This window comes from Pyrgilauda ruficollis, unplaced genomic scaffold (assembly GCF_017590135.1).
Source record: "Pyrgilauda ruficollis isolate IOZ18807 unplaced genomic scaffold, ASM1759013v1 scaffold12, whole genome shotgun sequence".
Lineage (NCBI taxonomy): Eukaryota > Metazoa > Chordata > Aves > Passeriformes > Passeridae > Pyrgilauda > Pyrgilauda ruficollis.
This window is the reverse complement of record NW_024510321.1, coordinates 4,067,606-4,088,092: the sequence shown is the minus strand read 5'-3', so window position 1 is coordinate 4,088,092 and position 20,487 is coordinate 4,067,606. Positions and strand designations below refer to the sequence as shown.

The 20,487-nt window shown below is 38.8% G+C and overlaps 1 protein-coding gene across 6 annotated transcripts in view; it reads left to right on the top strand.

The window, feature by feature from the left end:
• Positions 1-18,600, top strand: part of PRKAG2 (protein kinase AMP-activated non-catalytic subunit gamma 2) — a 213,817-nt gene extending 195,217 nt beyond the window's left edge. For all 6 annotated transcript variants that reach the window (XM_041486348.1, XM_041486384.1, XM_041486364.1 and 3 more), the window contains 10 exons: positions 3,059-3,140; positions 4,618-4,676; positions 6,114-6,159; positions 6,838-6,892; positions 8,731-8,857; positions 9,543-9,708; positions 10,009-10,046; positions 13,012-13,158; positions 15,275-15,368; positions 17,846-18,600. In XM_041486348.1, the coding sequence (XP_041342282.1) occupies positions 3,059-3,140; positions 4,618-4,676; positions 6,114-6,159; positions 6,838-6,892; positions 8,731-8,857; positions 9,543-9,708; positions 10,009-10,046; positions 13,012-13,158; positions 15,275-15,368; positions 17,846-17,877 (846 nt within the window). In that variant the 3' untranslated portion in view covers positions 17,878-18,600. The remainder of the gene's footprint in view (positions 1-3,058; positions 3,141-4,617; positions 4,677-6,113; positions 6,160-6,837; positions 6,893-8,730; positions 8,858-9,542; positions 9,709-10,008; positions 10,047-13,011; positions 13,159-15,274; positions 15,369-17,845) is intronic.
• Positions 18,601-20,487: the final 1,887 nt, after the last annotated feature.

The following is a 20,487-nucleotide window of genomic DNA, read 5'->3' as shown; positions in this document are numbered from 1 at the left end:
AAATGTCTAGACATCTTAGTGGGGGGGAGATGGCATCTGTGGGATACAGCTTAATCCCTGTGGAAGGCTGGTGAGTCGTGCTCCAGCTGACTGTGATCAGGGTAAATGTCAGAACAACCACTAAATTTGGGTGGATAAACCCCATTTTTAGTGGGTCATTGTGTGTGTTAGGACATGGTTAACAAGAACAAAAGTGCTTTATTTAAAGATTGTGTGTACATGGTGTTGAACAACAACAATCTATGGGCTCTGGCTGCTGAACAATGGGTTTGTGCAGGTCAGGCCAGTCCAGCACTGTGGGGTCAAGAATTAACAACGCTGTTGGAGGCCCAAGGATGGGACATGGTGGAGATCTTCAAAGGCTGCTAACTATGCATCATCAGAAAGCAAGGTCCTTGTGGGTATTTTCTGCATGAACATCACTGAGACATCTAAAAGTGCTGGACAGAAGCCCAGCTCCACACCCCTGTGTTTGGCTGGCCACCAAGCTGTACTTTGGGCAATTGAAATTGGTCAACCACAGAAACTGCAGGGAAGTGTGAGTGGATGAGTATCTGTTTGCACTAGCAAGCAGTTTTAGCAAATAAGAATTAAAATGGCTTTTTGCATTGTAATTACCTTACTTAAATAAGAGACAAGTATTAACAGTAAGAACTGATGGCATTATTATTTTATTTAAAAGGTGACCATGTAAGACTTTCTACAATACAACTGAAGGCAACAATAGCAGTGTCACTTGAGCTGTGGTCTAGGAGGACAGCCAGGGGGTTGAGTTTAAGTATTTCTTTACTAAATTTCGGTGATTTATTGCATCAAATGTTTAATATTCTAGTGCTTAAGCTAAAATCCTTGTCTTTTATGAAGGATTTAATTCTGAACTGTCTTAGTAGCTGTATCTGTTCAGATTTTCCAAAATGTGTCTTTTAAAGCTAGACAAGATGGCACCTAACTGAAGATTTTTGTGATTCTTGGAGGCAAATAACGTGAAAGTAAATCAAACAGCAGGATCAGGGCAAGAACTTATCCTTTGAAGAATCCTTTCTTTTCCTTCTGGATTGTCTACAAGCTCAGCATCTTGAGTAGTATATCTTTGGAACTTTCTCTCTTGAAGTGTCTTTTCTGAATCTAAAATATTACCTCAGCCTTGCTGTCTCACCCATCTGAGCATGGTGCTAGCTGGTGTTCTTTGCTGCTGCTGTGTCTGGGAAAGAAGGAGTAGCAGGAATTTGGAGACTGCCTGAAGTGCTGTAGTTGGCTTTCTACACATTTTCTGCCAGGGGCATGCTTCTCTTCCAGGTTATCAATTACAGGGTTTGTAAACTTGCTGGAGGAGTTGTGTTGCATGATTGCTATCTGGGAGAAAGCTCTTTCCCCCTGGCCTCAGTAGCTTAGCTGTTCCCTTCTGGCTCTGATCCAGCCTTGAACATCTTTTTCTCTTGTGAAGGACTGGGGATATGAGCTGACAGTGACTGTGACCTTGTGTGATGGCTCAGGGTTTCAGGCTGTGTGAGGTCCTTTCCCCTTTTTTTGATGAAGAATGGTTAGAACTTTGTTCTGGTCTGTGTGAACTCACATCTGTCTTGTATCTGCTCCCCAGATAGCTCCCTGCTTTTGCTGCACTAACTCAAAGTGTGATGCTGTTATGTGGGAACACTTCATGTAACTTGTCTGGGGGGTTTCTTTGTGGTTTCAGTCTTCCTCATGAGTTAGGATGCTCCTGTGGTGGATTTGGTAATGTTTATTTAGGCTGACTCCTTCTTGTTTCAGCAGGGTGGCTGAACACCTCTGGCACCTTTCTGTTTAACCATTTTCTAGATAATTCCAGTGGATTTACTCTTACTTGTTTCCCTGGGGTTTTGATGTTGTTTTTCCCTCTGTGGCTTCTTCAGTTTCAGTGCAGTGAAGGGATGATGGCTGATGGTTATTCCTGTTCATTGGAGATACGGGATCCCCAAAGTCAGGAGGCAGCTTTGAGATCTGCCATCTGCTGATGTCTGGAGGGTGGATTTGCTTCTCATGGTCAGGGAGGAAGCAGTCAGGCTGCATAGAAGCTGCAAGAAATGCAGATCACTGCCTACATTCTTCCTTGCCACTACTTCATTGGCTGCTGATTCCACTGACTGTGAAGCCCTTTTATTCCTATTAATGTGACGTAGAGAAGATCCCTTGGCACATAATTTAAAGTAGACCTTTCAGATACTGATGTGAAATCATGATCTGTTCAGATTGCAGTCATCCAGCAAGTGCAATTATTTGGACCAAGGACAAGTTTCATGGATACAGAAATAAAGATTGGTTGTGCCTGGTTTTGTGTCAGATCAAGACCTGGGCAAGTACCATCACTTCTGTATTGTGTTTTCCATAGGAAGATTATTTAGGGGCATGGGCAGGACAGGAAGGATGTCATACTCCAGCACATCACCAGATCAGGATTTTGGGGTCCACCAGTACCTGAGTCCTTCATTTTCAGAGAACCAGAGTTCACAGGGAAGTGTTTCTTTCCCGAATGACACCATGACCTTGTAACCTCTGATTCTGGAGAGGATTAATTAATTAAAAATTGAAGTGTTTGGTTGATTTCTTTAGCAGCAAAACAGGCCAGGTAGTTCTTTCAACTTTCGGTCATATTTAAAAAAAAAAAATTTATAAATCAGGTGTCTAAAAGCTGTAGGAGACATGGAACTGCTGTTGTTTCAGTCTCATTTTTTTAACAACTTGCTACAGTAAACATTGATTAGAATGTAGCATAGTCTTCATGTGTTAAATGTAAGGCCCTCTCTAGTTTATGGATATATCAGAAGCTTTAATTTAGAATATCCACAAAATAAAAACAGATCTGGTTTTGCTAAGCTTTTTCTAGCTTTTAAGCCATTTTAAAAGTTAAAGGCTGAAGGTTTTTGTGTGACATTGTGGTTTCTATTCTGTTTTGAATGCCAGCTACCTGTTGTACTGCTTTTGGGTTTTTTCATGGTGAAAGGGGAAACCTTCTTCTGTTGGTGTCTGGTGTGCTAAATCAAGGCAAAAATTTGAATTTTTTTTTTTTTTTTCTTTTTTTCAGGTAAAGAAAGCCTTTTTTGCCTTGGTGGCAAACGGTGTGAGAGCAGCTCCACTGTGGGAGAGTAAAAAACAGAGTTTTGTAGGTAAGTAGTTCTGACATTATTCAGGATTACTTGAATTTCCAAAGTGCTTTATTGTTCCAGAAGGTGACCTGAGCCTGGCCATCACATAACATCCTAGAGAAATACTGGCAAATTGAGAAACTTGAGAAAATCATGATGCTTCTTTTAGGTCCCATCCTTCTGAAATTCAGTCTCTAATATTTGCACTTCACCGTGTATTTAAAAATAAAGACAATGGTCACAGAAAGGAAAATTTGAAAACAGGAACTATAAAGAGAATAACTTAATATTCCAGTATCCTGATATAAGTGCAGTAGGAGGCTGTTTCTGCCTGTGCTTAGTAAGGTGCAGTGAGGATCTCTAAAACCAGAACTGAAGCTACACAGATGTCCCATGTTGGGTGAAAAACATTAGGTCTGTGTACTGCTTTTTAAAAATCATGTCATTAATTACCACAACAATAATCTTCCAAAACTAGATCTCTCTTTCATTTAGAAAATGGGGTCACAGTGGCAGTGGCAAATAGAATTATATGTATTTCTTGTGACCTGGAACGTTGAGGATTCCTGGAAATGAATGGTAGATACTAAAAAAAGCATTTGTTAAAATACTTTATATCCAAGTGGGGAGGAGCAGTCTTGCAATACACCATAGGAGTGCTGTGTTTTTTATTTTAATTTGATTTGATTTCATGTTCTGTCTGTAACTAAGCTCTACTGATTTAAAGCTGAACTCCAGATTACTTTTTCCCTTCCCCATTTCTTAGTTTCTTCAGTTTAGATGTAAGAGTAGTAAACAGTGGAGCAATTGCATCTTCTCAAATCTAGAACTTGAAAGCTCAAAAAAGATTAATATTTTCAGGTAACTAAACTAATCATCAATATTATATTACATAGCTTGGTGTTGGTGCTTAAAATATATATATAGACAATGGATGTGCTATTTTTTCTTTTGAAAAGTCACATTTCCATACAGGCATTGAAGATTACCATGGAAATGATTGAATGAAGTTCTGTAATAAGTAATAGTCAAGAAAAATGTATTATACTGTTCCTTCATTTGAGTCTAGGAGTCTGTCTGACTTGGCAAGTACATAATGAGAATGTGTCTTATTCAAAAAGAAAATGAAAGGCTAGAATAATTTTCCAACTTTGAAAGATGTTCTAAACCCCCTCTTTTCCCTCCATGCTTTTGGGGGTGGATGTGGTCTGAATTCAAGGGGTTTTTTGAGTCAGATTGAAAGTGAGGAGAGGCACATGGGTTATAATATTGAATATTACTTCAGATATGTTTTTATTCTGAAGCACTGTGTCAGTGTGAAAGTGAATAGACATGGTTTTGAAATCCCAATGTTAAATAGTCCAATACCAGTAGTATTTTACATGGATTTAACATTTATCATTTTATGTATTGTGAATATAAATTGAGAAAATAGCTGAAAGTTCTGTATGTTAAGTATATATCTAAAGACCTTTTTTTTATGTGTCACTTGTTACAGGAATGTTAACAATTACAGATTTCATTAACATACTGCATAGATACTATAAGTCTCCTATGGTAAGTATGATGTTAAGCTATAATTTGATCATTTGCCATACAGTACAGAGACTGATATACCAAACTGAAAGTTTATGTTGATTGTCATTATTATTTAAGTCTGTGCATGGTAACTTACAGAGGCTTGGATGCTCTAAAAATTACTGTTCTTGGAGTGATGGTATAGAATAAACAAGTTAAACTAGTTAAATATATGCAAATATTCTAGTTACATGGCTGAATTGCACAATCAGTTGGAGATCTGTTGACTTCAATTAACTGTAATTTGAAATTCCCATTGGCAGTCAGTTGATGAAATTCTCTAGCTTGCATGTTCATACAAACATTTACATCCCTTTCTTGCTCTTGTCAAATCACAATTCCCCCCCTACCAATTAAAACATATGTACTGTGTTTTACTAGCTAAAAAATCAAGAACAGTTGGATGTAGCAGACATCTGATGTATTTCCCTTCTCAAAGCTCATGTTGCTTTTTAAAATTGATAGTGAAATTCTCATCAGATGCCAGTGGTGTTGTGCACTGTCCTTTATCCATGTTAAAGAATTCTTTTTTTTCTCTCCTGGGACTGATAATGAGTGGGGGGAGGAACAAATGAAAAGTACTTGCACACTGGTAGCTTCTTTAAAATTGTTTCTGTGTTGTAATGACCCTCTGCATCAGTATTACTGATTTTTCCATGAGACTTTGCCTGATGAATTCTCACTCATTTACGTTGTTTAAGGTCCTGTTCATAGCTTCTACTTAAGCTGGCAGCAGTAAAAAGGAGAAGCTGAGAAGGGACAATATCTGATTTAAGTGACTGATGAAGTCTTCTGTAAGAAAAATAAATAAATGAATGTTCCATCAGGGAATGCTCTACTTTTAGTAGGTGAAATTATGCAGAAAATATAATTCTTAAAGTTTTTTAGTCACTCTTCCTGAAAGCATCAGGATGTAGAGTAGGAAGCACATTGCTACTCATGTGCTAGATAACATGCACCACTGAGGATGAGGAACATCCAGGTCATTTCTCCCTAAAAGAAATGCTCTTGGTTGTTAGTGATTAGCTGACTTTATTCTGTTGGCATTAAGAAATCAGGTGATCAGGGTAAGCATTTTACTGGTGTGGGTGTGTGAGGAATCCCCCAAGGGTTTACCCTGGATGGTTCTTTGAAGGTGGTAAAAATGACTGAGGTGATGTCTCTGAGTCCAGAAAACACCTGGGCTGCAAACCTAGGCCAGTCAAAGGCTTTCCTGTCCCCTGAAATGATGAATCCAGAATTGTATTCTGCATCAGGGGCAGGATTGCACCCTCTTTCATTGTTACAAGAAATGTTGTGTTGTTCTTATTCTGTTAGATTTTTGTCGGTGAAATAATATTATTCAGATGTTTACAGTGTTAATGATGCATTTAAAATTAAATTACTTCAGTTTGAACTTTCATCTATTCATTGTAGGTTCAGATTTATGAATTGGAGGAGCACAAGATAGAAACCTGGAGGGGTAAGAATATTTACTACTTGGTTGATAATTTACTGGGTTCTGATGTTTTTCAGTATAGTGGATTTTGAATTCATCATAGACTTCTCTCCACGTATTTTTTAATGAAAGCAGAAATACTAAAAGCTTCTCTTTTGGCTCTATTCCTTATTTTTTCTATCTGAAACAGCTATGGACTGGTGATCTGGGCTGTGTAGCACTGTGTCCCTCGTTCATGGCTCTTTAAGAAAGGAAAGAAGCCAGTGGAGTGAGGCATGTGTGGAGTGGGAATGAACAGAGCTGTGCCCGGGTGAGCTGCACTCTGCAGCCAGAAATTCCTGCCAAATTCTGGGTGTGACCAGAGGTGCTGGATGCGGGGAGGCAGCTCCATGTGAAAAGCAGTGTGTGTCCCTTGGAATGATACATGGAGGTGTCTGTGTGCAGCACACACTCACAGAACCAGGAGGAAAGGATTATTTGTTGTAATTGCAGTGACCTCTGCTGGTATCAAGCTTAGTCCTGCTTTTAAATTTTATGTCTTTTTAATGTCAATATAGAGCACTGTGCATAAATGGTAGAATAACTAACTGTAAATTGCTGTCTGCCACTTAATTTTGTATGAATGAATTCATGAAATGCTTTCATAAAAAAGCTGATGTTTTCGTTTGAAGTGGTAACAGTCTATTAATTTTCTAACCACAGAGCTTTATTTACAAGAGACTTTTAAACCTTTAGTGAACATCTCCCCAGATGCAAGGTAGGATTTCACTGTTCACTCTGCTTAACTTGAAATACACTAACGCTGTCTCAACTCTGATTTTAAGGCCTCTTTATATGTAAGAAGAAACAATTTGTTTTGTAAACTACAGTACAATAAAGAAGGACTGTCTTTTAATATAATCAAGAAGGGGTGAGAGCTTTTTTTTATTGTGAGTGAAGACTTCTCTGATTATCCTAAGAAGGGAATTTTGAATTGAACTTTTGTGGTTTATCAGCATAACTGTCCTGGTAAATGAGCTAGACATGGGTCAAAATTCAAATGCAAAACAGGCAATAGGTTGACCCTTCAAGCTAGCCTGTAGGTCATCTTTATTTCATGAAAATCAAAAAATTTAGATCCCTTCAGCTTGTTCTCAGCAGTCACAGTGACTGGAAACTTAAAGCCCTTTTCAAGGGAAGTAACTTTCCTTAACTGAAGGAAAGACAATATCTCTGTGGCTTGTTCTCCTCTACTGTAAGGCTCTGTTTCTTAAAATATAAATGACTGTCCTTTTCTTCTTGATGGAAGTTGAAATAAACAGTTTTTAAACTGTCACTATGCCTTATTTTTAGTTGATCACTTAAATCTTGAGTACTAATGAATTGCTGAACTGGAGGGTGAAGTTGTGGTTCTTGCTTCAGTTTGTGGACCAGGATTGTTTGTGCCCTGGTGAAGAGAGCTCCAGTGATTACACTGAAGTAATGATATGCAGTACCTCAATGGAATTGCCATTTAGTCATGAATAAATCATTCAATTCAGTCATGAGGGATGTATTTTGAATGGTGGCAGGTTGCAATTAATATTATTAAGACAACAAAATAGCCATAATTGGTTTCAGTCAGAGTGCAGCACGAGCAGCTTTGCCATAAAGAAAATGCAGTAAAACTTTTACAAGAGGTTACAGCAGGTCAGCTGCAGACCTGTTCCAGAGATGAGCTGGGTTCTGGGGCAGTCAGACAGCACTTGGGAATTGTTGAACACTCACTGCAGGAGTGGGGTCTGCAGCAGTGGGGGAATCTTGGCTCTGTGTACATTAAATGGGGCTATTTCATCCCATGATGGACCCAGAGCACACAGCTTGTCCATGGGAAGAAGCCTGCTTCAAAAAGTCGGTGTTTGTCAGAGCTTTACCAACTTTTTTACTTGCTAATTTGTTGCAGTTGCTGGTCAGCTGCTTTATCATGGTCTTAATACACCGAGGGAAAAAATAAAAAGTGTCACTTGCAAGAAGAGCAGACTTGCCCAGGTTGGAATGTTGCTAAATCCTAGTCTGCAGTGCATGGGAATGTTTTAGATCTCCTAAGGATAATTTTTTGCCAATGCCCAGTGATAATTCAGTGAAATTATTAGGTAATAGTTAGGGGTTAATCACATATATGCATGCAGCCATAAAAATGCCCTTTGTAGAAAATGTTGCAGAAATTTGGGATTGGGATTCATTGGGTGCAGGAACTCCATTTTTCACAGTTTGTCTCTTAACAGAAAGGCCCATTGTGAGTGCAGGGATGCTGGAAGCACAGAACTTGCTGGAAAATCAATTTACACTTGTGAAGAAATTTTTTTCTGTACTTCATACCACAAAATGAACTTTCAATGACATTTTCTTAATGGATTTAGATTTCCATGAGGATATAGTTGTTCATGTAGTGCAATGCAAAAAGCTGCACAAGTTAGTTTGAAATCCCTCAACTTCTGTTTTTTATAGCATTAAAGATAATGCAAATAATTACCACATATACTTCATGTGGGTTTATAAATGTGTGCATATATATCACTTGGCTTTACTTGTTGTTAGCTAGAATTCATTAAAAAAATAAAATGTTTTTCTCCTCAGCCTTTTTGATGCTGTATATTCGTTGATCAAAAACAAAATCCACAGATTGCCAGTTATAGATCCAGTCAGTGGAAATGCACTTTATATACTTACCCATAAAAGAATCCTCAAGTTCCTCCAGCTTTTTGTAAGTATTTAAAGCTATGCTGTGCTTAGCTGATTTTTCCCCACAGTAGACATGTGATATAATTAAGTAATTAAAGTCTTAGTGCAGGAATTTTGTAATGAATTTCCAAATTCATTGTGTCTTTGTGTGTCTTTTCTTGGTAACAGGGAAATTAAAGCTTGATATAAGGCCTATATTTTACCTTCACTTTGTTTTACTCCTTTAAAGAAACCTAAACAGCAAGGACTTGTCTATTGGTTGTTTTTGGAACATCTCAACTGCAGGAGTTTGTTTACATGAAAAGAAAAATGAATTTCCCCAGAGATGAGATTGTCATTACTCTGTAGTAATGTTAGTCTCAGCAATGAACAGGAGGCCAAACAAAGCAACAAGAGTTCAAAGCAACAAATATTCAGATTAATGTTTTCTATCTTCTCCCTCCCTTTTAGTGGGAATGACATAGCTTTTAGTGGTGTGTTACTACAGAAAAAAAAGGAGTAAAAATCCTAGTTACATTGTCCTAATTTAGAGCTTTGAACAGAGTTATTTAATGTCTTAATTTCTGCTTTGAACAGAAACCCCTTGGGTTGTTTGGGTTTTGTATTAATGTGGTGTCAGGAGACTGCAGTGACCTGTAAGCATCACTTGGAGTCTGCAGATGGATGGGTGAATGTCGGTGTAAACCCATTCCTTCTGACTCCCCTAGATGTCAGAGATGCCAAAGCCTGCCTTTATGAAGAAGAATCTGGATGAACTTGGAATAGGAACTTATCACAACATTGCCTTCATACATCCAGACACTCCTATCATTAAAGCCTTGAATATATTTGTGGAGCGAAGGATATCGGCATTGCCTGTGGTGGATGAGTCAGGTGGGTACAAAAGGGTGGGGAGGGAAATGCTGCTGGGAAGGAGGGGAAAACACAAGAAAAAGTAAAAAAAAAAATTAAAAAATCCATAGGGGAAGAAAGGGAGTATAAAGAAATACTTATGCACAATGTAGGTTGGTGGGCTTGGAAGAATTTTATTATTCGATAGGTTTTTTGGGTTTGGATTTTTTTCAGTCTTTCCTTCTTGACCTATCATTTCTTTTTGGTGATGAAAACAAGTAGCAACAAAACTGATACTGTATTTTAAGCACTTTGTTAACTTTGTTTTTATTTTCTTTTTAGGAAAAGTTGTAGATATTTATTCCAAATTTGATGTAATAGTAAGTATATCTCTTAAAATCTATTAATTATTTTCTATGTAGTAAGCATTTGCAAATTAATTTGTTAATACAACAGTTTTATTTTGTTCCTTTGGCTGTAATTAACAAACTGAATGAAGAGATCCAATTCACCCTGCACATATTTTTTTTTTTATTACTACTTTTATTTAAGTTATCCTTAGTAGTACTGTTTGCACACAGGCTCTTATTGCTCTGGATGTTACCCAAAATAAGATCTGGCTGGGCATAATCCAGAGGAGGGGATCAAGGCTGGATCTTTACCAAGAGGTGTTAGAACACTGAACAGGCTTCCCAGAGAAGTGGCTGATGCCCCAAGGCTGTCAGTGCTCCAGAGGCACTTGGGCAGTGCCCTGAGTAAAATGCCTCAGCTTTTGTTCCTCCCTGGAGTGCCAGGCACTTGCAGCAGGTGCTCACTGTAGGTCCCTCGCAGCTGAATTGTTCTGTTCTTGTTGGTTTCTGGTTTTGAGCGAGGATTTCCTTTTTCCAGCTGCTGCCACTCCAGTCTGTTCTCAAAGAGAATGCAGATTTCTTTGTGCAGTCTGAGTAGTTTGTACAGCTTGACCTCAGTGATGTAAAAACCACTTGGCCCATTCTTTTGTGTCTCTGACTCCAGTGTCTTGCATCTGTATTCCTTCTGCTTTAGATCTAATCCAGGATTTCCCTCAAGATTCCAGCTGCATACTCAGATTCATGCCATGATTTACCAGCCTCTGAGAGCAAGGGCTTTTCTATTCTCATGGCTTTCAGAAACTTGAAAAATAGATCTATCTTTTTATCCCTGTCCCCTCCCAGCTGTGTGCACCTGCTTTCTAATTGCAGCATCTGCAACTGCTTTATTTTCCTAGAGGTTTCACTGCCCAGGTTGCCACCAACCAGCTGCACTAATGAAGAATCCAGATGTTTGAAACACTGCCTAGAAGGCATTCAGTAAAATGGAGAATAGTCCCAAGTGAAAATACTTTAAGCTTATAAATATCTCTGGCTGCAAACATTGTTCTTAATACTGAAAATTCTGTGATGTCACTGCTCTTGCCTGTCATTTTTAGGCATTTGTCTTCTTATTTAGGACTCCTAGTGTGTAAGATCCTGTACTGCCATAAAAGCTTGTCAGGGAATAGGCAGTAGCTGCAGAGAGAATGGCCTGATGTATCAAAGACAATGAAATTTCCCAGTTGGTGGATTCTGTGTCAGTTTATTTTGTAACTGTGGTAGATTTTGGGGCAGGGCATGTTTCCTTCATTTCCCATTCTTCTTCAGAAAGACACCAGGAGGAAGAGGGCTCCTTATGTTTTTCACTTCTTTTCTCATTTTAAGTGATGAAGCAACAAATTGGATTTCTTATGATGTTGGATCATTTATCTGGGAAAAAAAATATGTATTGGGAATTGGACAAACACTCCACACCACAAAAATGCAATTTTTAGGATATAATTGTTTGCACACAGCTAGTAACATGGGAAAGAGTTAGGGCATCTATTGATTACATGATTGACATGTGGAGTTTTCCTCACATGTCCTAGTTTGCTTATTAAGTTTCTAAATAAATCTAAATTCTAAATAAGAGTCTAAAAGATTCTATTCTTAAAAAATAATCACCTCTGAGCTTCCAGATTTCATCAGGCTGCTTCAACCTGACCTTCAGCTTTGAAAAAAGGAAAAAAAAAATGTAATCTGAAGTGTATGAATCTGATCTTCCAATAAACATAGAATTTCCAAGATGGTGATTTTTAACTTTTAACCATGTGGCTAATGTCCCTGCTTGGTGGTTGAAGCTATGCCTGTGTATGCAGCTGGCTAAGTTGATAGATTTCTTTCATTTTAATAAGAGTTCTAAATTAATTTTTAGGTTCATGATTGGTGAAGCATGGGAATGGAATGATGTGTAGGGATAGCTTTATATTGCACCAGTTATTGTGTGTAGGGTGACTTCAGTTTGCAGAGGCTTTTTATGTCCTCTCAATGTCCTTCATTAGGACCTGGTTAAATTAATTAACTAAAATTGTTTTTATCTTCATGATCACCTTGAACCTGTCTTGTCACATCTGGTGTAATTCAATCAAAAAACTTGACTGAGTATCTTCTAGCCAAAAATTAATTGAATTTTATTGCTTGGTCCAGTGCTCTCATTTAAAAGCTCTCTCTTTGTTCTTCCTTCAGTGCCTCAGCAGCAAAATCAGTAGGCCAGGGTGTGCCAACACTACTAAAATACCACAATGGTCTCACCTACAGAAAGCTTTTGCAGGTCTGGACAGAGTTCTCTCACTGCAGGCATGATCCTGTTCTTAGAATGAAAGTTTAAAATGTCAGCTTTCAAATTCTTTTAATCTTTTCCTTTTAGTGGTGGGGGTGGGGTTTCATTGTTATTATTCTCAGAGTACTTATTAAAATACACCCAGACACACAAATTGTCTTGGAATGGCAGCACCAGCTGAGTCCAGGAGAGGGAGTTTGAGCCCACAAATTAGGAAGGTGAAGAATGAATTTGCTCTCCACTTAGCTCTCAGCCACTGACATCTACTCTGTGGGTGCTGTTCAGAGCAGTGTCTTCCCCAGCCCTATGAAAAACAAACAACAAAAAGTTGTATATTCTGTGTGGTGTGAAATCTGAAGAGCTTCACCTTTACATTTGCTGCTCGTGCCAAAAGCAGGATGAGTGACACCAAGATGAGCTACAAAGTAAGATTTTCAGTGGCCTAATGCAGATCCCCAGTTTTATCAGTTTACCCAGGGTGTCAGGTGGTGTTCAGCATCTTTGTGCTTGACAGTTCCCAGATCTGAAGCTGAAGAGCATCTGCTCTGTTTAATGTGTTACCTGGAATGGACTCAGCTTGCACCAGAAATGCCTATCTGCTTGATGCCAAAATATTTACTTTATGCAGTGCTTTGTTACTAAGTACTGAGCTGTCTGACGTGGCCTGGGTTTGTTTGTTTTTTTTTTTTGCAGAATCTTGCTGCTGAAAAAACCTATAATAACTTAGATATCACAGTGACACAAGCCCTACAGCACCGCTCTCAGTATTTTGAAGGTGTTGTAAAGTGTAGTATGCTGGAAACACTGGAGACCATTGTGGATAGAATAGTGAAGGCTGAGGTGAGTCCCTGCATAAGAATTACAATTTGTGTTATGAAACTGATAAACAGTACGAATTTATCCTCTTTAAGTTGTTTTGATTACTTGGTGAAAGTATTTTTATAATTATGTTTTAATAATTATATTTAATACTATCATATGTATAATATTAAATATTTTAAGTATATAATTAATTTTTAATAATTATAATGATTGATATTTAACTCAGTCTGCTCTATAGACTCAGATTTAGATGCTTATAGGGATGTGCAAAATATTTCACAGTATACCTGTAATGATACTCAGTTATTTGCATTTTTGTTTTATGACATTAACTAAACTGAATGCAAAGCTTTCCCAAGTTTCTTCCAAGCCTGTCATAAGTTTTGCAAACAAATAATTTGTTAAACTCCCAGTTTATAGCTTGGCTCAGGAAATTTATTGGGTGCAAGTTGTTGTGATGCATGATGGGATCCTGCTCTGCTCTCACAGAAATGCAGTCAAACAGGGCCATAAAGTAAATTCTTGTGAAGAAGCCTTCACTAACTGCTCTTGCAAATTTTTTATCTCTGTGCTGTCCATTCTTTTGGTGCTATTTGTCTTGTTTATAAGTACTGGGAACTTCCTTACATGCAGAGGTGAATGAGTTTGTAGGTCTTCCCTGTAAGGCTTCTCTGCAGAAGAAAATCAATATTCCCAGTTTCAGTTGTCTCTGAGATGTGATCAGCTCCATTTTGATGCTTTAACGTCATCAATTACAAGAGTTATTTATTTTTAGGGCTGTAACCAGGCATACACTTGACAAGAGGAAAACTTCCACTTTGTTAAGAAGCCCTTAGAACCTCATTAGGCAATTTCTACTTGCAGCTTTCAGCATTTGCTTGAGCTTCCTCCTGAATGGAATAATTTTAGCATTCCTGATACACAGATTTCAAACTTGGATTATTTTATTACTATCTTAAGAAGCTTTAGACATTTGTGTTTTAGGAACAACTCCTACCCTCTCGTTCAGTCTAAACACAGTGAGCTTACATGTAAAAATGAGTCAGTCAAAACTACTACACAGCTATTTTTAGCTGCCAGACAACTGCTTGATCTTACAAGCAATTAAACAAATGAAACATTGTCCATTTTTCTTGAATTCATTACACTGAGAGAGGAATAAAATTATTAAATATGTGCATATGCAGAAATTAATAAACCTGTTTAAAATATCACCAGCGTAGCTTTATCAAAAATGAAATATTTTCTCTCAACTTCATAGTGAAGAGAGATAATTCACTTGGGTAAAAGTAAAGATGTAGTAGGCTCTGAACTTAGGACAGACACTTCCCTGGTTCTGCAGTGGCTTTTCTCAGCTTGCTCTGGCCAGTGAGCCTCAGGATACAGGAGTACCCATCTAATTTCCCTGCAGTTAGCACAAAGGGTTTGTGGTGTAAAATGTTCCGTAGAAGAGGTTTGTAAGGATAAGATCATTGTTTGAAAATATGGTCTTACTGTTGGTAAATCTTTCTTCTGAGTTGTGTCCTTGTGTTTATTTGCAGAGATAAATTGAATCCTTTTTCTGTCTTAAACAGTCTGTTTAAAACAAATCGTTTTAAAACCAATCTGGCACTCACTTTCCATTGTGAGAAAAAATAAATTAAAACCAACTCAGAGGTGTCAAAATACAACAAGTTTTAGTGTTGTGTCTCTCTGCTGAGGAAGTTAGGAAGTATTTTTCAGAAGGAATCCTCATTTTATTACTGTATCTGGTTTTTTGGAGACCACAGACTGAGCTGGGCAGAGGCTGTAACTTGGGGAAAAGTGTTTGATGTGAGTGCCACATTTTGAGAGCAGAAGTATTTTCAAGACCTAAATCTTGACTTACCTGTCACTTCACATCACATTCTGTTGCCAGTCAGCCAGTTGTGTGCCTTTTAAACATTCACTATTTTCATTTATGTAGGGCAAGCATGTTTGTGTTTCTGTGAGAGAATTGCTATTCCTGCCATTCTGAACCATTTTGGGTTGTTTTTTCCTACTTATCTTCACACTGCTTTACTTTAGGGGTTTTGTTTGTTTCTTTGTTTGTTTTTCTTTGCTTTGCCTACTTTAAATCAGGTAAATATATCTCAGGCTCTTCTCCTGCTGGCAGGTTCATCGTTTGGTGGTAGTGAATGAAGCTGATAGCATTGTGGGTATCATCTCCCTTTCTGACATCCTACAAGCTCTGGTACTCACACCTGCAGGTATGGATCTGCCCTTGCCATGGTGCTGTGCACACCCTGCTGGGTTTCAGTCATTTCACAGTGATAAATGTCTGATTTTCAGCTTTTTTAACTGATTATAGTTCTTAAATACACAAGTAATTTCAAAGAAAGCTGACAGAATATGAACTGTCAGTCTCCTGTTCACTGAGGAGGGTGTGCAGAAGCTTCATCAATGTCCCTGCTGTTCATATGTCTTTTCTAGGGGGAAAAAAAGTCTTGATTAATATTTTAAGTGGATGAAGCTGAATGTATAGACAACATCTACAACAGGGCACCTTCTGAGTTTCTGTACTCTGGCCAAGTGTGGTCACAGCTGTGTTTTCCACTAAAAAATCACTTTTTGGAGTCTTGCTACTGTCCAGCTATGCTTGGCTGGCACAGCTTAAGTCAGAGATGGAACCTCAGCCCACCAGAACTCTTGCAGTATAAAACTGCCTTGTGAGCAGGTTAAATCTCTAGTGATCAATCTAAACATGACCAGGTTCCTTTTAACAAAAGTATCCAGCAGTAGGTTTATTTCTGCTGCTTTTATCTTGGTTGTGGGGGTTTGGTTTGGTTGGGTTTAGTTTGGTTTTGGTTTTAAGTTTTTCCCAATTTCTTAACCTGCTTTATGTTTTTAATTGTCACTGCACTTTGACCTCATAAGTTACTTCAGTGTCACAAGAACTAAAGCAAAACCCTGTTTTGGCTCTGTGAGGAAGGCAAAATGTCTTGAGGATTATTGCCATTTTGCCTCAAAAAATATCAGACAAATAGAGCTGGGTACATACTTCAAAAAAAAAAAAAAAACTAAAAAAGTCAATATGTGAGCTTAACTGAAATCTCTTACCTGCCCTGATAGATAACATAATTACATAAAATTGGGTTTTTTTCTCTGTAGACTTAAAAAAAAAAAAAAAAAAAAAAGGTAATGTACCTTGTTTAAATAGAAATATTTCTGTTCTGAAGAGAAGCAATCAGCTTTACTGCTGGAGGTGTTGTGTCAGTACATCTGGTTCCTTTTAATAGCCTGGAAGAGCAAGAGCAGAGCAAGGAACCCAGCTCTCTGAGAAATCAGCCCAGAGGTCTGGGTCAAATGGAATCCTTGCCTGGAGGAAAAGAGGGAGCTGTGAAGACAAGCAGCCAGTCTTGGCAGAGGAGGGAGTTTCATCCATGACTGGAGGGGGTAGCAGGATCCCAGGAGAGCAGATTTTAGTGCCAATGGTGCAAAGTTCAGACAGAAAAGCTGCATTTGGATGCTGACAAACCAAGAGCTTTGTTGTACTGGAGTCACATGGACGCCTCTGTTGGGACTCTGAGCTGAGCTAAAAGTGCTCTGGGATTATTGCAAAGGGAAATTCCTGCTCCCACTCTGGGGCAGCACCATGCTCTGAGGTCCCTGAGCTGCTGTAACTCACTGAGCCAGCAAAAAAGCTGCAGTTCAGTCAGCCTGGCACTCTGAACCTGCCCACAGAACAGTCTGGTACTGAGCACAGGGGTTAGAGCAACAGAGAGGGCAGGGTTGTGCCACTGGAAGAGAGGAGGTGAGGGAAGGTTTTTTGGGGAGCACTTAAGCATCAGATTGCATTTCCACGGGCAACTGCCCAACTTTAGACTAGAATTTGTCTCTTGCAGGGAGGATGTCTGCCATGTAAATCTGATTTGTAGAGTATGAAGTGTGACTTTGCTCTTAAGAACACCAGATAAATCATTTGTCCAGTTCTCTTCACAGATGGAAAGGAAAATTTATTGACTGGCAGGAATTAAGACCAGCCTGTGTTTGGGAAAAAATTAACAGTTGTGATGTGAAAACATTTAATGAATCTTTCAGTGTTTGATAATACATTACAAGTAGCAACTCCAGGTTTCTGGCAAGAGATTCTTATTCTGTAGAGTTGGATGCTGAATCCTAACTCACCACAGGGTTCAGTCATTGCCCAGCATGTCTGAGTATCTGGAGAAGAGCTGAGATGCTGCACAGTCCTGCTGGACAGGTCTCTCAGATCCCTGCTGTAAGCAAAATCTGCCTCTGAGCCAGGAAAAATGGATCCATCAACAAAGTGTAGTTAAACTAAATTCTTACATCGTTTGGCTCAAGCAGGACTCATTTTCTGGGGGCTGTTATGATGATTAAGCTTGGCTCTAAGCTGAGGGACAGGTTTGGGCTGTGGGTTTTTAGTTGGGAGTTTTTAAACAAATATTTTTTATGTGCTGGGGAGAATCTTCAAAGGCATTTGGAGTAACTTCCCAGAAGGGTTACTTAAACTTAGCAATGAAATTAAAGCAGTGATGGTCCCGAGCCTCCCTCGCTGTGTCTCACGTTGGCATTTAGCAATCCTGCAGTTTATTCTCTTTAAATGTTGTATTTAGGAGTGTGATTTTGGTAATGTGATCAGGGAAAGTTGCAGCAATTGGAATGAGCTGCTCCAGTTTTGTGTGGCCAAGGAAATGACAGCTGCTTTCCTCTTCTGTTCCAGGTGCCAAACAGAAGGAGAACGAGAGCGAATGACTGCTGTGAATGTAAACATTTGTAGGAGAACTTGAACAGAGTTTCTGGGTCGTTTGTCTCAAGAGCAGTGACTGCAATGGAACAGAGCAGGATGGTTGAGAATGTGTTTTGGGACTTAGTGATGGATGATGAGTCTCTTCCCCCCAGTGATGTCGCAAAAAAAGCAGCATGACAAAAGCTTATGTTAAAATGTAGGCTCGTATTTCAAAACATGTCTTCGAAACATTTGCTGGAAGACTTCACATGATGTCCTTCATTAAAATGCACTGTATTCTGAAACTTTTTCATTTTGTATTTGACAGAAGTCACTGGTCAGCAATGGATATATGTGGCATAAGGCAAGTGTATGGCATATTCATATCATAGTGCCTTATGTCAAAATACAGCAATATGTCATCACTGTTGCCCATCACTGTCAAAGGAAGTGTTGTGCTAAACGAGACACTGTATTTGAATGTGAAAGTCTTTAAACCTAAAACCAAATCAGTTTCAGTTCTCATTAGATTTGTCATAAAAGCTGTAATTTGGGTATCGGTAGACTTCTTTAAAACTTCAATGACAGTTTTGTGTTCAATGTTGCATTCTGAACTGAAATGTAAAACAAGACTGATTTAAAAACAGCTTTATTTATTTTTACTTTCATGACAATTTTTTACACATCTTTGGTGGATAGCTAAAATTTCACCATATCCATTAATAAACTGTTGATTGTTATACAAACAAGTGGGAGATTTTTCTCATTATTTAAACCTTTGGAGTTGCAGAAGCTGTGCCCTGTTCACCAGTCTGTTACTTGAGCTGAAGATTTCGGAAGCATGGATTGAAAGTGCTCTGTCCTGTCGTACACAGGCACCACGGAGGAAATGAGGTGCCAGAGGACAATATTTTCACCTGTACTAAAGTGTAAAATGATGTTTGTACAACGAAAACCCGAAACTTTTTATTGTATATGATTTGTACAGAAGCGGAGGAGTGAGGAAAGCCGTGGGGTATTTGCTGATGTAAATGTACTGTAAAGTTTGAAGATGAGACTTTTATAATTGTAGATTCTTGTAGACGGAAGAAATTAAACCCTACAACATCAGTTTGGTTTTAGCAGTTCGTGCCAAGTTCTTTCGCATGTATGAATGTACATGCATTGGGATTAGTGCAAACCAGGAGCATTCTTATTTTCCTCTGAATTTAAAGCTGGCTTATGCTGATGGAATACTGTAGTTAGGACTTCTGTACTGTGTTTCCAGCCTGAATACTGCACTGGAATAATGCAGGAAAGGGATACAATATTTTTTTCCATTTATAAACATGGAGGTAAAAGGTGAACAGTTTTCAGTTTGCTTATAAAATGTAAATATAATAGTAATAATAGTAATGAAAAACTTTCTTCAGAACTTTTCTCCTTTCTACAAGAATTTAAATTCTGAACTAAATGTGTGAAAACTTCCTTCTTACAGGTCTCTTTCATGACTAAAAATATTCCTGTAGTACATGATGGAAACTGTTCACTTAGACTTTCTTCTACTTTCTTACCTTGTGAAAAACATTGTCAGCACCTTTTCTGACTGGGTAAATATTGACTCTGTTCCCTGCAATTCCAGGTGGTATTGAACTGCAGCAGCTGCTTTGTCCTGAGAACAACAACCTGGTGCTGGTTGCTGCCATCAGAGCTGACACCAGCCCTGCTCTGATTATCCTCGTGTGGGAGATGGAGCGATTCAAACTAAAAATAGTGGCTCTCATTCTTCATAGGGTGTGTGGAGGGGAGAAACTGGTAGGAAGCTGATTAAGGGTAAGTGGGCAGTGCTACCTGCAAATGCCACACAAACCACATGAATGCAGCTTTGTGAAAGCAAGGTTCTGCTCCAGCACAGGCACTGCAGCCTCCTCTGGGAGATGGGGTGGCAGGGAGGTGCCCAAAAGCATCCTGACATCTCTCTATCACTTGTCTGCATGAGCACATTCTTCACCCCTCTGGTCAAGGTATTTTTAAAGATAAAGGTTGAACCACTGATAAGTTTTTTATATCTATTTTATAGCACAAATTCTTCTGTCCCTGTTCATGCAGATGCTGTGGGCCTGCCTGCGTGCTGCAGAGTGCAGAAAGCCAGAATGAATTTGCAGTTTTCAGATAACCAGATACAAGCTTCCCATTTTCACATTATTACAACTGCTGTTGACATGTTGTGGACACAGGACTTGCAAACGTAGGGAGAACACCCTCCTCAGTGGCACAAAACTGTGTTTAGAGAATTTCCACCCTTTCTTTCTGGAATTCAGCTCTGAAGTCTGCATTTGTGAGTGGCAGAACCGCGATGTGACCCCACCAGCACAAATCAACAGCAGTGCCATCAAAATACACTCTGCTTGTGCTGGCACAAGTGCCAGTGCTGGTGCAGTAAACAAAGCTAAAGAAATCTTGTCGTTTTTAATACACATCAGTTTTCTACAGAGCTAGAAAAATGCTTGTTCCAGCATAAGGGAGGGACAGGAGTAAGTAAATGAGGGTGGAGGGAGGAGGGGTGACTCAGCAGCGCTGCAGCATGTTCCAGATTAAAGGGAAAGTGTAACTAAAGCTTCGGTCTAGAGCTCTTCATGTAGCTCATTAGAGGTCTC